Raw genomic sequence first — 18,183 nt, forward strand, 5'->3', positions numbered from 1 at the left:
TGAAACTATGTCCCATTATGTAACAAAATAAGCCAAATGCCTCCTTAAAACATCAAAATCACAGCTATATGCACCTACAGTTTGTGTCTTTTTAACCTCCACTGTATCTCCCACATCAGAGAGGCTCCATCACTGACAGCAGTAATACTACTGTTGCATATGCTGTATTATAAATCATACAGTTAAAAATGCCGCAGTCCTGTGACATTGCAAATTTACGATTCTGTAGAAAGCAGAATAAAACTTTGCATAGTATTTACTCAGGAAACAAGTTATTCAGGGTGTAAGAGAAAACAGAACTGAAGGCAGATTAACAAGACTGAACTGTTAGTGTTAATTTCAAAATGGAAAGTGAGATAATAAAGACAATCTCCACTGAAAAATACTTTAATATATTATATCATTCTCTCAAAAAGATGTCGAGATTAGAAAACAAAAGTTCTCAACTTCCTGATCTGCCCGTTTATAATTTATTCAAGATATCTACAGATTCTGGATGAAAATGCTAACAGGAAAATGGTGGGAAGCCAATTCTGCCTTGCTCACTACTACAAACTATTTTCAGCATGTTAGTTAGCAAATAGAGAGAGATGTCCACGAGAGGGTTCTGTGACCTACCTGTGGCCTGTGAAGACCCTACATGCAGCCTGCAGAACTACATGCTCAGCAGAGCAGAGAGAGGAGTAGGACAACTGGTTTATAAAATTAAGGAGTTTATTTCATATTCTAAAGATAAAGGACCTGAACATCCTATAAGGCTTTGTAAATTCCAGATATTCTATTATCTGAATGTAATGAAAACCAAGGGCTATTGTGCACTGGGTGTAACGGATAAAGTCCACTTGTGAATTGTTAAGGGTTGGATCTACAACACTCAATAGAATAGTCAAAATGTTGGCGGAATTAAGGATCAAATGGAACAGTATTTAAAATCTCAGAAATAATGTGCTATACTTAAGGGATTCTGAAGACACCCTATACATTAAGGTTATTTTTAGTGATTAAAAAATCAGAAGAATTTTTGAAATCTCACAGAAACACAAAGCTGACTTACTCTTTCTAGAAATTAGAGCCATTCAGATATATTAACAAACTCAAAAGATTAGTTGGAGGGGCTAGTTTGGATGTGCAAATGCTTCAGATACCATTCACCAACCAATGTTTTGGGAGTCCTGGTGGATACGAAGTTGAATATGAGCCAGCAATGTGCCCTTGCAGCAAAGGCAAACGGTACCCTGGGCTGCATTAGGTGAAGTGTTGCCAGCAGGTCGAGGAGGTGATCCTTCCCCTTTAGTCAGCGCTGGTGAGGCCACACCTGGAGTACTGTGTCCAGTTCTGGGCTCCCCAGTACCAGAGAGACATGGCCATACTGGAGAGTCCAACGAAGGGCCACAAAGATGATTATAGGACTGGAGCACCTCACGTATGAGGAGAGGCTGAGAGAGCTGGGACTGTTCAGCCTGGAGAAGGCTCAGGGGGTTCTCATCAAAGTATATCAATACCTGATGGGAGGGTGAAAAGAGGACGGAGCCAGGCTCATTTCAGTGGAGCCCAGTGACAGGACCAGAGGCAACGGGTACAAACTAAAACACAGGACATACCATGTGAGCATCAGGAAACACTTTTTTACTATGAGGGTGACCGAGCAGTGGGACAGGTTGCCCAGAGAGGTTGTGGAGTCTCCATCCTTGGAGATACTCAAAAGCTGTCTGGACATGGCCCTGGACAACTGGCTCTAAGTGGCCCTGCTTGAACCGAGGGGTTGGACCAGACGACCTCCAGAGGTCCTTTCCAACCAATTGGTCTGCTGCAATACAATGATGCAGTTACAATTGCTTTTCAGACAAAGCTGTAACCGTGTGAAATCTGCATAGACACTGAAGACAGAATTCACAATGGCAACCTTTAGCCTAAGGAGGTAAGTCTCTTCAAGTCATCTCTAAATCAGTTAAGAAAGGCAGGGCTTCTCCAGAGTACTCTAAGTAAAGATCCATTTTATTTATTCCAAATGGAGCTTAAACTACCTGTGCTAAATTAGTACTGAAGTTTGGTGATTGTACGTGCTAGAAGAATTAACTTAAGCAGTGTCCCTAACAACCCCCACCAACTCTAACATACACCACTTTGTGCAGCTGCATAAAGCAAGGTTATCTTTAATCTAGGTCAGTTCCCCGATTCTCTTTATTTTGTTGCTACACAAGCAGAATGGAAAGGCAGGGAAAGTGATGGATAGTTAAAAAACAGCCTTTTTGCCAGAAGAAACGCTCATGAAGCTATGACCTCAGCCTCTGAATATCTCAGATGGCAAACAGAAACTAACAGTACAAAAAGACCTACTTGCATAGTTGCAACTGTGATGGGACCCACCCCCCCCCACCCCCCCATAATATTCAATATTCTTTTTCAGTATGATGTGAAATGTGCTCTTCCTAGGGTATTTTTCCTGTCAAAGTGGACAGAAGAGAGACCCTTTCCAAAAGTTAAATGTGCTCAATTTTCATCTCCTGGAGTGAGTATTTATTTCCATCAAATCTGAACAGACTTGCTGCACAGTTCCATCTTTATTAAATTCTTGTCAGCACATTCCAGCAAAGATGTTTCCCTTTGCCTAGCAATGTTTTGTGGAGGTAAAACAGCCTCAGAAAAAAAAATAAAATAAAGGGGGTGTTACTCTGTGAAGGCCGAATCTAAGTAATCACCAGTCTGTGTTATACTGCAGGTATCTTGATTTCAAAAATATATAGGCCAACTTCACTGCTTTATTTCTAGGCAAGTGAGAGAACACCTTGTAATACAGTCCTTACAGCAGACAGATGAAAAATAGCATTACTTACCTCAAAGAAATAATAAGGTTAAGGTTCTAGAGTAATACATGACACTGTCTCGTTTATTTGTAAAGAAGTTATTTTACAATTCTTTACAGCATTTTGATTTTCAGACAATCCTTTAAAAAATATTTTCTCTTCATTTAATAGCTCCGAATACTTCTTCAAAACTACATATTTTAGCCCAAATTATTCTGTTTCTTAGAACCTCGAAATACAATGGGATTAGCTATAACAATATAATTTATAATAGACTTTGCTCTTCCTTCTTCTTCCAAAAGAAGTTGCACACCTGCCTAGTTTTTTTTAACCACATGCTGGTGATAAAATAGCATTTGATAACATGACCTTATCTTCTTTCAAGCTCAAAAAAACTGGACAGTCATCTCTCCATAAACAATCTCTACTCAGAATAGTTCTGTTGTTAGGTTGCATTGTCTGAGGCATTTCAAAGGAAGTTATACAAAGTCAAATTTCATGGAGTTTCTACAGTCATTTGTGTGCTTGCAAGCATGTCTTCATGACTGCTAACTAATGGTTTCAAAGCTGCCTCTGCTAAGGAATAAGATTGTCAATGCTGCAGAATAAGTGACCTGTCAATACCTGCTCTTGACTCAGCAATGCACACCTGGTTTGGAAGCTTTGAAGATCTCAAATTGCATTTTTCTCTTCACCTGCGGGCAATTATCTCACTATTGGAGAACGTGACCCAGAGAGCCAGAGCTCCCTGTACTTTCTGCAATCTCACCAGCAATAACAATGTGTGTTCAGAAAGGATTTAACCTTGCCTCAGCACTGTAAAAGGTCAGTGCCTTAAGGCTAACTAATGATGCACACTAATAAACTGACAAAGAGATAGATGAAAGCAGTGCCACAAGAGCAAAAGTTGAAAAGGACAGGCTTAGAATTCTGTTAAGATTTCACTGTTTCCATGAATGAGAAAAAACACTCCACGTGCATTAAAAAGCCCATAAAAATTAATAACAATCCTGTATGAAAGGTACATCCATCTCTTCCATTCACAGTCTGTGCAATGCTCCCTATTACTTGAAAAAAATCATGTCTGGTAGGATTCCCATTTGCATGGGTTATCCATAAAAAAAAAAAGTATCAGTCTTAACTCACAGTTATCAAAATGTTTTAGGAGTAACTCATACCAGAGGATTTTAGGTCTGTGGCTGCTATGATACTTTTTTTCCCCCCACTGGCTTTTTTTTTTTTTTTTTCCCCCCCCTGTTTCCTGTGGAACAGTGGAGAGTTCCCCAAACAGCTGAATGAGTCTTCAGGATGACTGTGTAGTTTTACAGAAGCGCTGTGTGATTTTCCTACACAGATTTCAAGAATTCTAAGTAACAACAGGGATAAAATCTCTCCAAACTTGGCTGAAAAACTAAAACACACAAAGAAATGTAGTTTAATTAAAGTACTTATAAACTACCCCCAAATTTGTTAAGCAGTTAACCAATGATATCCGCTGGTTCATAAATGTGTCTTTTAGAAGAGTTTATAAACAACTCGGTTTCTAACAGAAGACAACAGCTAGGGGAAGACCAATTAGTGGAAAGATTTTGTAGATTGATCGCACCACTTAGTGTCTAGCCCTCAGCCGCTCTTTGATCCAATTACTCTGAGGTAGCAGGCACACCAGATCTGTATTACTGTAATGCTCCTCTTCATATTTATGGAAATCAGAATCACAGGAACGTGGGATTATTGCTAACTGATGACAAGTCGGTTGCTTACACAAGACAATTCTATGGCTCATCTTTCATGTCTGCTTATGAATGAAAATAGGTGGGGTTTTTAGCCTTTTCTTATAACAAAAGGTTCCAAATAACTTGTTTTTGTATAAACTCTTGCACAATACACATAGCATGAAATCTGTGGTCTATCTGGCATACTTTTAAAGGTTAATTTATGAATACAACTACAAAATTTTGAGTATCTTAAGATTCATTTTTATAGACAAACTTAAAAGACAGTCTTCAACACAGAGCCAAAATTTACTGTAAACTCTGAAACAAGAGGAATATATATATTTTTCAGGTACACTTTGCAAGTTGTGCCAAAGTCAATAGCTATTAGGTAAGCGCACTACAGCTAAAGGGGATTTCTGAACACATTTCATCTGTTTGACTAATCACACTAGTAAATCAAAACCCAAGGATTAGACATGGCTATCATTCTCTCTAAAACCAAATTATGTGGTTACACTCAAATATCAACAGAGTTTGGAGCTGGGGGGGGGAGTTGAATTGTTTTTCTACTCAAGATGTACCTACTATCCCAGGTTAGCTCTGTGCCTCTGGTAAAATAATCAGTGAAACAGCCAATGGTATTTAAACTATCATTAAATTTCCAATAACCACCTTGGCCTATTCTAAACTGTGAACTTCTTGCTCTGCTTGGGGGCAAAAGAACCTTTTCCTTGTTGGTGTAGTTCTCATGCAGACTATCATCTTGGCTAAAAAGCATTTTTACAATGTATACAACATATACAAGTATAACTTATTTCATTTGGAGAATAAACCACAGTAACAGAAGCTGCAGTTAGTAACAAAACCGAGTAAGAAAAGGTGGCTTTACTGATACTGTTATGCTGGTACAGCTATAGTGATTAACCCTTTCCAGTGCATGCAAAGCTTAAGATAAATCTTTTGTGGTCCTTGACTGCAGCTTGGGTTTTTTTCTACATAAAACTACCACTTGTTTTAATTTTTAAAAAGTGTCCATAAATCAAGTTATCTAAACCAATGCTAATATGCATTTAGGTACTCTTAGTGAAATTAAGAAGGGCTTATTATGATTTAAAATAAACTGGTTACAACCCCAGTTTCCCTAAAAACAAATTAAGCAAAACTGACCTAAACTGTTAAAAAATTACTGTCAATCCCAGATTTTGACCTGGATTATACGAATTTTGTCTGGAAAATTATTTAAGTTAAATCAATGCAATGTACCTGTAAACTTCATCTCTGTAAGATGATGCTTTTTGCAAATGAAAGAGTTTTCTCTAAGTGATATATTCTGCTAAAAACTGTAGGACTGTAGAAAGAACAGCACTGTACACTTGGCTTTGTCCAAAGAATTACGTTATTCTTCAAATAAACAGAGAAGTGGGTAAAGGAATGGTGAAATGCTTTCCAGACTTACTGTCAGCACCAAAAGTGAAAAAAGCAAATCTAGACATTTATAAAAGAGCAATTAAAAAATAATCTAATTCTAATTTCATCTGAGCAAGTAGTTCAAAAGTATCATATACAACCATTCTCATACTGCTTGTCAAATTCCCATTAATATTGTTTCTATTCTTGCATATGAGATCAACAGATTTTAGGGGAAGGGGAAAGTAGCTTTGGAACTTTCTTTTTGAGAGCCTCTTCAGATGGCTGAAGTAAAAGTGCCCAGTTACCCATTTATTAAATCTCTTACCTTCAACTCTAGTTTTAGATACAATGTAAGCTGCCCCCCAGTAAAGGGTATGAGAATCAGTAGCATTGGTGTGTTTCATGCATGCTAGAGAAAAGCCAGTAATCAATTTTAATAGGCTAAACAATCTAAACATGAATTTGCCAGATTTTTAAGATGAGTAAACTACTGACCCTTCTCAATTAGTGTCCAGTTGCTGCCTGTGGTTAAAACCTAATGTAGAGGAAAGCAATTTTCTTCTCAAGTATCTGTGTGGCTTTTTGTCCACGGGAATTTAGATCCAGCTCTGGTAGCCTGAAATGTGAGACTTAGTTACCTTCAAGTCTCCTGTTAAGTGAAATGCTACACAAAATCCTGAGATATTTTTTATGCCCTTACTATTAAAAAAAAAAAAAAAAAAGTTACCAGTGATAGTTCCCAGATTTTAGTGGGGGCTAATGATCTCCAGTTAGTTACTGGAATTCCTTCTGAGATCCAAAAAAGCCACAGAAAATGAACTTCCAGAGGGATTCCTCAAAGAGTACATTGGAACAGAACTAGGCTGTATTGGCAGAATACCTTTTTCCTGGTTTACACAGTTTGTTTTTAGGAAAAAGTAAAACCGGCCCCAGTCTTTCACAGAAGTTTGTGTTGGCCACCTCTTCTCTGAACACTGATACATGCCAGCCCTGCTTTGTGAGAGATGATGAGCACTCAAGTTCGAGGGGCAGTACTTAGTTCTATTACAGAAACACCCCACAGCCCAAGGTAAGAACCAAACACTACCTACCACGTGAGGCGTGCTACAAACACGATTCAAAAGCCAAAAAGCTGCAGACACACTCTGCAACTAGGCAGGAACTAAGAAAAAGGCTGGAGGAATATGTTTATTTCAGTGCAGAATTTTTAAAGGCTCATGAATAAACTCAAGATGGTCCTTATAAAAATAGCTCAAGACCTCACCATCTTTGGTGGAGATCTTCATGGTTTTCTTTCTGAGATTCTCCATATATCTGGAGTAAGCACTCGCACAATTTTTCATTTATTATACTTTATATTTCATTGTAGAAGAAAAAGCATTTTATAAACTTGGTATTAACTGCAAGTTATAATCTTTGTAACACAGCACATCACTGGAAATTCTCCAAATATCATTATTGTATCTAATATAATGCAAAGTGTCTTTTGGTGTTCACTCCTTGTAAAGTTATCTGAAGAAATTAACAGACAAAAAACTTCATAAAAAAACCTGCCAGCATCTTGCATTTATAAAAGTACTGTTTATAACATCATTTCAGCCACATATCCAGGACATCTCTGCCTGCTTCTTCAGCTCTGTTACTCTACATCCCAGAAATAATTTGGGTCACTAAAAAATAGGAACTTAGAGTAGAAACTGTGGAATTGTGCAAGACAACTACTGTTGCAGTTATCTTGTAAGACAACAAACAGAAAGGGCAACTGAAGCTGGGAGGATCTCTTAATCTGAAAGCCTTTCTGTTTACCAACGCCTACAGATTTGTTTGCTAGGAACATCAGCAGTAGGCTTCAGGTTGCCCGAGGTTGGCAAGGCTGGCTTTAAGGAACACAAAGCTATGGAGGAAATGGAAGTGGAAGTTATTATTAGCACAGGATGTATAAAAGGATATCAGAGCCATCTGCAGTTCATAGGTGTCCAGCATGCTTGTATTTCATCACCTACAAACTTTTCTTTCCGAGAACACTGTGATTCTCTGCTTCCAAAGCCACGGAGCATTGCTGATGAACTACCAAGAATCTGTGTGCCATGCCATGGCGGTGACACGTAGTATCAACACCAGGACCCTGCCCAGCCCATGCTGCTGAGCTGAAACAAAATTATGGGTTCAGACAAGGTTCTGCAACCCCCTGCCTCAAAGCAGATGGGGGCCAGAAATCAGGCAAGTTACTCAGAAAAATAAAGATGAAAAAGGTGTTTGGTTTTCTTAAACCAAATTTCAGAGTTTACAATACATCAAGTTTTAAAAACGTCAAAACTGTTCAAGGACTTTTTTCGCAGAAAGACAAGTGAGAAGCTGTCTGGCTGTGGAGAGTTCCTATTAAGGCTGGCAGTGGAACAGGCTCTCAGTATGTACACCAGCACCAGCCCAAGTGCACTCCTAGAAATCAGACGTCTCTGCTTTCTTAAGGGAAACTCTCAGGAATGCATCCATCCAACTGGAACAACACAGAGCTGCTGTTCTATATATTTGGTAACATTCTTATTTAAATACTTCTTCAAAAACAATTTCCTGCCTTTAAAACTGTCTAAAAACATATATATACCCAGACAGTTAAACAACTTTAAAATGGTATATAACAGGAAAATTTACACATGAATCTGACGTATCCTTGCTTTTATGGAACAGAATTGTTTGCTTAGTCATACGTGACTGGCGAATTCTGTGATGATTTCTGTTTAAAACTCATTTAAAAGACATACAATCTGAAACTTCAAACACACTTGAAATAATGGTTTCATTCATGGTAAGAAGCTACAAAATCAAACTCTGTCAAATGACTAGTTTTTGATCTTTCTCCCCTCTAATGTGTCTGGAAAAGACATAATTTAACTTTCCCATATCTACACAGTTTTCCACCACACTTATTTCAGACCTCTCCATTGAGGATCTAAGAGAGAAGCTCTGCACAATTTGGGAAGTCAATTGGTTCTAGTTAGAGATAAAAGGAAAGAATACTCAAAGAAAATCTCTCTCACTTGAAGTGTTTTGACATTTAATTCTCTGCTTTCATGGAGCAGGATCCTGCTTCATGTCCTATCATGAACTCTGCTGTGGTGGAAGGAGGGGTGACGGGAAGGCTCTCCACTCTGAAAAACAAACTATTTGTAAGGTTTCTGTGTTTTATGTATCACATCAGAAAGTTATTTGATCAAATTTGCTCAATTCTGTATCTTTCATTTCACAACTAAGCCCTTCCCCCCATAGCACTGTGAGTGCTAGAGAATCACAATAATACATTTATTCCCTCAGTCAGGAAGAAAAGCATTATTATTTTTCCCATTACTTCAAACTGGAAACTTCCCAACATCAAAACTGCCAGAGAAGTGAGCTGAAGGTTAAATTAAAACTTATCTATCTGACACTAATATCTGACATCCACAATGGTCTGGTTGCAGGCCAGGACAAGAAGCTGAAATTACAATGGTGACTACAGTGATGAGCCCTGTGGCTAGTGGAGAAATGGCAGATAACCACCTTCATTCTTGATCCCTCTGCTAGGACTTACCAGTTCCTGAGAGCAGGAAAGAAGGTAGGACTAAAGTCCAACACAGCAAAGGTACAGTAGCAGTGTTAGGTATGTCCTCCTGCCTTTAAAAGTAGCTCTAGTTAGAGTAGCTGACTGAGGAGAAAATTCTGGCCCAGTCTCTCCACTCACAGAATTAAAGGTCTCCCGAACTCCCCGTTGTTTTTCCCTACCCCACCCAGAGCCCACTAACTCCACTCCTCTCTAGCATTCTCTCACACTCATTTCAGACCCTCTATTCCATTCCTCTCAGGTCCACCTATTCCCCTGGTTCTTCTCGCCAGAATACCCACTTGAGTTACCCATCCCTCCCATAGGAGAAGCACTATGATCCTCTCAGTTGAAAGCCTTGAAATCTGCTGCAGCTGCAGGGCTTCTAAGGCAGCAGCACTCCCCAACCTCTGTAACTGCAATGGAGTTAAAAGACTGTATACAGATAGCACTTACCGAAAAATCTATCAGGACGAGACTGTAGAGGAGAGAAATATAGAAAAGGGAATGCATATTTTCTCTGTGCTTTGAATTCCCCCAGAGGGACTGGTTCCAAGAAATGATGGGAGGGGAATTCTAGCTTCAAATCTAGCTTCAAAATAGTGTTCTAACCTGCAGATTTTCCCTAAGGATCAACATGCTCAAATAGTCTTCTCAATGGTAACATGAAGCTATTAGGAAACTTAGTTTTGACAGCAATTAATCAATTAGATGGCATCAAGTTTACTTGTCCTCTGCCACACACACCTACATGTCAACACAGTTAAGGTGGCCCAGTGCTGAGGAGATGAACTCAAGCAAGACTATGGCAGTGTGTGGGGACAAAGAAAAACATTTCAAAAGTTCTGGCAGTGTAACACCGTTTCCTTTGACAAAAGGGACACTCCCAATTAGTTAGTTAAATCTAAGTGCCAGCTTCCAATTCAGTGCTAAATTATCATGTGAGAATCTTTATTAGTATTAGTACTAAAGACAGTTATACGAGAGTATAATATACCATAAAGCATAAGAGGCTTATCAGCTTTACTCTAACGCACTGTAGAATTCTGGTCATTGGTGCAGAGTCTAAATTTCTTCAGGGCTAATCCAACGAAATCTCATAGGAACCAGGAGATTTCAGCATTTTCAACTCCATCCAGCAGTGAGGATAAAACCAAACATATCAATTTGTATAACTGATATAGGCTAGAAAAAGTCAAAATCAATCTACCTATTTCCACTCTGAAGAGGGCTTAAAGCATTACTGGACTTTTTTCCCTTTCAACAGAGACTGTAATACTGAGGTGCCTCACATTACACAGAACTGACGCACAGACTTTATTTTAGTATCATTTAGGATCAGGACCCTAAGTACAACCGATTTTTTAATAAGCTTTTGAAAGTATTAACCACATTCATGAGAACATAGGATAAATATGACAAAACCCAAGTAATTTCCAAAACGCTCTTCTTTTTATGCTGTCAATGCCCTTCCCCTATTTTAGAACAAAGATCTAAGTCAACCCACATTAAGTAAGAATTATCACAAAGGAGCATCTAGATGCTGATATATAAACAAACATGCTTTTTTTTTGTGTGCAGAACACAATTCTTTCAGGTGTTCTCCATACAAGGGTCACCTGATATTTAAAATTTTTCCTACCAAAAACCACATTAAAATCTACGTACTAAAAATGAGCACAAGAGTACAAGTTGGTACTGATCATCTGGAAGACTCCAGATTGTACTCTACTCTGCTTGCTTCATTCCCACAGCTCTTTGCCTTTGGCACTTAAAAGAAGCCCAGCATTAGGAATTCAATAAATTTCAAATTTTATCATAGGACAGACTGTTTAGCAACTGCTCATTTATATACACATATAAGATCTGCCCTTCTAGGTCACATCAAAGTTCCATCATCTCAGTGGTAGATGCACAGAGAAAAAGTTAAAGAAACAAAATAAATATACAGCAATATTTACAACTTCCTGAGCCATGAGTCACATTTGGAGAACCAAATTTAATAGCCACTGATGGCCGTACACTTCCCGTTTTTGATCCACTTAAAACTTTTACTCAGAGCCTACACGTTAACTGCAAGACAGGGAAAATATCCAAAAAGACAAAAGCAAAAGGGTGTGCATTTTTAGTAGTCATGTGATACAGTCAACGCTCATGACATCACATGCTTCACCAAGTTCAATCACTAAAAGCAGAGGAAAAATATTGCACAAATGAAAGGTCTCATCCCATCTCTGACATGCAAAATCAGTGCAACACTGTATGACTACTATGTGTGTGGATGTGCAAGCACAAATACACATTATACATACAGAGTTCTATGCAGGCTTTTTCACTTGACTTAAGACTAGATAAATGTAACAGACTAACTTTTTCCTGTTATTACTAGGATTTGCAACCAAAAGCCACTAACGTTCAGAAGGTTCACTAAAAAATTATTTTGGTTTCTGTTAAACATGTGACAGAACAATGGAACATTACTCAGTTTTCCTCTCAAAGGAATACAAATCCTATAAATATATGCAAAACGGATACAGACATTTGTCCTACATATATTCCTGGGATTTCTTAATTGTATTGGTCTGGCTTAAGCAGTGAGAGCTGCTGGCCCATAAAAGGAATTATGAGCACATTTGGCTTTTGAATTGCAAGAAGGTGCTACTCAAGTGTTCATTTACGTTATCTTATTACCAGTTTTCTTCTGGAAAAGTTACATCTCTTGTCCACATATCTCTGCTGCCTATGAAGGGTAAATGCTTTTATTTGAATGTGCCTTATAATGCAGAGAAAATACATGCTGTAATTTAAAATGTTTTATTTACTTAAAAAAACCAAAACACAAAAAAATCCTTTAATATTAATTTTAGCAAGCAAAAAGCATCAGGCCCCTTTTAAAGGTATACCAACAGTTTTGGCCATGGACTAAAAATTATTTGCTTTCTCTTTTTACCGACAGACCATTTAAGAATATTCTTCTTATGTGAGTTTTCCCTTCTCTTCATTATTCAAATTCAATTTTGTTCCTCCAGATTAACTTTACCTTCCTACATAAAACGCCTCCTCTCTTTGTATTTAAAGGCTTCCTCTGTTTGAAAGAGGGTTACTGGTCTTGCTATTGTACGATGATTTTTTTCTGCTGTACAAGGCTTGCTACTATCTAGTCACTACTAGCTACAAATCTAAACCATGTCGTTGCTGCAGATCATTCTCTCAGTGTTCTGCAATCAGCTGGACATGAAAAACTATGCTGAACTTATTAAATGCTCCTGTAAAAATAGCATTCAGTTCTGGCACTTTGAAGTCCTACTGATTTGAACAAGACTTAGTGAAATGCAGGAGGTACCATCTGAACATCAGGAAACACTTTTTTTACTGTGAGGGTGACCGAGCACTGGAGCAGGTTGCCCAGAGAGGCTGTGAAGTCTCCATCCTTGGAGATATTAACAAACAGTCTGGACATGGTCCTGGGCAACCAGCTCTAGATGGCCCTGCTTGAGCAGGGGGGTTGGACCAGACGACCTCCAGAGGTCCTTTCCAACCTTGCCCATTCTGTGATCATTCAGCTATCAAGGCACCCGAGAGATCATATCTTAAGCAGTCTCATGAGCAATAAGCTGCTACTACCATTTCAGCAGCTGACCTCTGTCCATGTGCAGCTAACATCTGGTTCAGTGGAACCACTCAATAGGATGACATACCATTTGAGACTCATACCAAGTCTATTTTTTAGGATTAGCATAGGAGTAAGCACACAGGAACACTTTTTTTACAGAACAAAGAGAAACATAACCTTTTAAAAACTACTACAGAACTAGAAATACCAGTCATCTAACTGGAGATAGACCATCAAGTTCATCCTGGTGTTAGCTTATTTAGACCTTTCCCCATCTCCCTACTTGTTACATTTCTTCTTAAATTTCATTAGAATAATCAGGAAAGGGGCCATCTTTCAAAATTAATGTCTTTGTTGACTAATGTAATGGGATCTTGAGCCTAAATAGGACTCTCAAAATGAACACAAGAAAAATCATACTGCTACTAATCAGAAAATGTCCTGAATGTAATGCATTATTTTCACTGGCAGGTTAACTCAATGCTGCATGTGGTGGTATAAAGCAAACCACAAATACTCATTCATATGCTGCACAACTACTGTGGAACTGATTTTGTGCATGGAAAAGAAACTATTTATCAAAATATACACGTGGTATGTTCCCTGCCAAAGATCCACTCTCCAAGGTCTAATTTAGCAGAATTCTTTCCCTTCCTCTGGAGAAAATCTGAAGGGTTCCCCTCCGCAATGAATCGTTCCCCGAGAGCTGCATGCTGTTTCCTTTGGCTATGGCTAAGTTACATATTATAAAGCACAACTCAAACAGCGTAATGAAGTTTTTTACTCATCTTCTCCTCAACTCATTTTGATGCAGTAAAGTGTTGAAAACATGATTTTAGAGTAAAGCTTTTCTCATTAAAAGAAAGGCCAGAAGTACATAGAACTTAGCAACTCCTCCCTTCTAATATGATCGTTCTTTGCTTTAATGACCTCCTTTCTCCAAAAAAAGATGACATAAAGAGAAAAATAATTACTTTTTTTTCTTACTGATAATGTGAGAGCCTATATAGTACACACGCCTTTTAAAAAAAAAAAATTACGATACTTACGGAGTCCAAACCTTCGGAAAGGCAGCAATTTCTTCTGGTGTATATTCATCTAACCTCCTGGGGACTGCACGTGGCTGAGGAATCTCTTGTAGAAGATTCTTCTGTATATCTTCTGGAATAACCTGAGGCAGGTGAGAACGGTCTTAGCTGTCCGATTGTTCAAAAAACACCACCACTCCCCCCCAAAGCCAGACCAAAATTTGTCAACACTACTGCATTCTTCATGCTAAGTGTTTGACCTAAATACAGAAGACAATCTCACACATGTCTTATATCTTGCAATTTTTTGAAATAATAAAGAAAAAAGCATCAACGTTTCAACTACGTTTAGATACATAAATAAAAAGCAGCTTGATTTTTCTTAATTTACCTTCTTATGACAAGAATTTTGCTATTGCTAACACTCCCTCTTCACCTCCAAGTCACACAGGAATGAAAACGTAACTGCATGATTACTCACATCTTCTGGGAAGAGGTGCAGCCTCTGCATCAGAGTTCTTCTCTGAAGGTTTTTTGGAAGCATTCTATAAACAGTCAGTTTAACAATCTGAGGAAAGATAACATGGTAACAAATAATCAGACAGGCTACAAATAACATGAAAAAGGTAAGCTGTGTTTCCCTCTGCCCATTCCACTAATCACTGAACCTGTTTTCAGTCAACTTCCTCCATGCTGAAGAACTCTGGCACCACATTCAGAAGGTGCTCTAGACTTACTGTTTTGGAAGAAGAAATACTTACTCCCTGTCATATAAACACTTACTTTAACAGTCATATAGAAAATTTCAGCTTAGAAAGTTAAGAGCTATATTTAGCATTGTGGATGATTGCATATGATCATTCAACTTTAAAAAGAATCGAGTAGCTTCTGGAAACTCCATATCATAATGCACATTTCTATACACATGTTATTGAGGAAAAAAAATAAAATAGGTTCTAACAAATTTACCAAGTGTTCCCAGCAACTAGTTTAACACTGTAATTTGCTGTGTTTGAAATTTCTGTATAATTAATGCATCATATCTTAAGCAAAGCTAACATACCAATACATTGCATTATGAACATACTATACATATTTATAATTTATTCCCTTGCTATTAGTTCCAGATGAACAATCTCACTTCTCAGCATCAGGAACGAATAGAATTTGTACATCTACACTAGATGATGCTTATTGAAAATTAACAAAATTCAACAGGATTTCTCTTGGACTCTAGTACAGATGCCTGTAATTTAAATTCAAAACACATTGGTATGGACTTCACCCAGAAGGGGAACATCTGTAAATGTAAAACAAGGCATGCAACTGCAGGAGACAAAAAGGGTTTTATAAAGGACAGCAAAGCATTTAGGGGTAGACCTACATGTAATTTTGTAAGTAGAGGGAAACCTGCTCTGCCTGTGCTCCAAGCCACCCAGACATAAACTAGCTCCAAATGAGAAACTACCCAAGCGTGCTTAGCGCAATATTAAGCTGAAGTCAATAAGCCACACTGAAATGCAGTGCACTAAGCACAAACAAATATCCCAGGCATCTGGATATTTTGAAAAGTGTACTGAGCAAAGTTGCTTCTTTTTATAAAATTAATTAAAGGAATTAAATTGAAATTTTAGAGACAATCACTAATACTGAGTTCCCAGCTGGAGCCATGTCATTAAGATAGAATGAATAATTGTTGCAAGTGAAATTAATGAGAAGCTCAGGTTCTTAAACTTGCAGGCATTTCTACTTGGATTCTGAAGTTAGTAAACACTCAAGATAGTTTGGCCCCAGTATTATTTTCATTTTGCCATGTAACAGACCCTAACATTGTCTTAGGATCCTCATAAATATATACTATATGCCTTGAGAAACTCTGAAGGCATTTAGAGAAGCCTCAACATCATGAAGATTTTCAGATGTTATGCAGGCAGTACCACAGATCAGTGGACAAATATTATAAATCAAGATGATAGAAGAAATACATCAGGTCGGGCAGAGTAACCTATAGCATTGATACCTTCGCTAATAAAAATTAATAAGCAGCTATTAAAAAACAAAGATGAAAACGAATGCTTTTAGGGATAAAAACTATTCATTCTTGTACAGCAAACTACAGTTTATTTAGGTCAGTATACCATGTGCTTAGACAAAGGCAAGATGAAGATAGAAAATGAACCTTCACTGGTTTACTTCACTGAATACTGAAAATCAAGTGACACACCATAACAATATAAGCAAATACATGGATATTAACAGCAGCTCATGTGAACAGCCCTTTTACCATTAGTAATTTTCAGGTCATACAATTATTTTCCTTTCTACCCAATATTTTTCCTCAAAGCCAATGAAAGATCAAAATACATCAAATCTAAAACAACAGATCCAGAGACTTCACAACATAATGCCTAACTGTGGGGATTTTTTCTTTATCTAATAATTACTTTTAACTTCCTTCGATTCCTTTAATTCCTTAGATTACTAAACTGTACATACACATGGTCCAACATATGACCTATGACTTACAGATACACAGAGCTAGTTATTTAATGATTTCACTCCAATAAAAAGAGAGACTTTAAAATACTTTAGTGAACATTGTTAAATATTTTACTGCTTCAAACAACCAATGTTTGTGTCCGATTTTTCATCTTCCTCTGCAGCTTGTGGCACAGCCATCTGTTGAAACAAACCCGTGAGCTAGACAAACAGCTGGTCTGTTCTGGTTGTAGATACTTCTGCCTGGTGAATCCGATCCGATTTTTTTAGCCACATTAAAAAGAGAACAGTTCAGTTGTAAAAATGTGCCTATTAAAAAGTCACACTGGAAAAGAATGACTGATTCATATGTTCAAGTTAAACATTGAAGAAATACTTTCAACGTCGTGTACAGTCACTGCAGAACTGACAACCTCAGGTGATGACAGACTAACATGAAAGCAGGACTTGGAGAATGATAATGGATAATGAATGATCATGGATAATTATATATTCAATAATAGTTTCTATAGATAAGTATGCTAAGGGCAATAAGCATAATTTTAGGTATGCTTTGGAATGTCTGCCAATCTCCATGTTATTCAAAAACTCGTTTGGCTTTCCGTGCCCTCTCATACATGCAAGAAGTGCATTACCACAAGAACTGCAATAGAAAAATCACCCTCACATGAAACACAAACCATTTTTACTGCCAGGCAGACCACAGAACCATAGAATGGTTTGCGTTGGAAGGGACCTGTAAAGGTAACCTAGTCCAACCCCCCTGTGACGGACAGGCACATCTTGAACTAGATCAGGTTGCTCAAAGCCCCATCCAACCTGACCTTGAACACTTCCAAGGATGGGGCATCCACAACTTCTCTGGGCAACCTGTGCCAGTGTCTCACGACCCTCACAGTAAAAAATTTCTTCTTTATGTCCAATCTAAATCTACCCTCTTTCAGTTTAAAACTCTTACCCCTTGTCCTGTCACTTAAAGGCCTTGATAAAAAGTCGTCTTCCATCTTTCTCCTAAGTCCCTTTTATATACTGAAAGGCCACAATAAGGTCTCCCTGGAGCCCTCTCTTCTCTAGGATGGACAACCTCAACTCTCTCAGCCTTTCTTCATAGGAGAGGCATTCCATCCGTTTGATCATTTTCGTGGCCCTCCTCTGGACCTGCTCTAACAGGTCCATGTCTTTCTTGTGCTGGGGACCCCAGAGCTGGACGCGGTACTCCAGGTGGGGTCTCACCAGAGTGGAGTAGAGGGGCAGAATCACCTCCCTCGACCTGCTGGCCCTGCTTCCTTTGATGCAGCCCAGGATACGGTTGGCTTTCCAGGCTGCAAATAGATACTTTCATAGAATCATAGTATCGTTTAGGTTGGAAAAGACCTAAGATCATCAAGGCCAACCATTAACCTAACACTGCCAAGTCCACCACTAAACCATGGCCCTAAGCACCACATCTACACATCTTTTAAATACCTCCAGGGATGGTGACTCCACCACTTCCCTGGGCAGCCTGTTCCAATGACTGAAAACCCTTTCGGTG

General features: G+C 38.3%; 2 protein-coding genes across 2 annotated transcripts in view; one reads left to right on the plus strand and one right to left on the minus strand.

Annotated features, from left to right (window-relative positions):
* COL14A1 (collagen type XIV alpha 1 chain) overlaps positions 1–18,183 on the plus strand; it is a 253,923-nt gene that overhangs the window by 134,855 nt on the left and 100,885 nt on the right. The gene's annotated exons all lie outside the window — the stretch shown is intronic.
* The window catches only part of MRPL13 (mitochondrial ribosomal protein L13), a 37,676-nt gene that overhangs the window by 3,875 nt on the left and 15,618 nt on the right, over positions 1–18,183 (minus strand). The window contains exons 5-6 of the mRNA XM_075495194.1: positions 14,632–14,718; positions 14,172–14,293 (exon numbers count right to left, since the gene is read on the minus strand). Of these exons, the coding sequence (XP_075351309.1) occupies positions 14,172–14,293; positions 14,632–14,718 (209 nt within the window). The remainder of the gene's footprint in view (positions 1–14,171; positions 14,294–14,631; positions 14,719–18,183) is intronic.

The sequence above is a fragment of the Mycteria americana genome, chromosome 2, assembly GCF_035582795.1.
Source record: "Mycteria americana isolate JAX WOST 10 ecotype Jacksonville Zoo and Gardens chromosome 2, USCA_MyAme_1.0, whole genome shotgun sequence".
NCBI lineage: Eukaryota > Metazoa > Chordata > Aves > Ciconiiformes > Ciconiidae > Mycteria > Mycteria americana.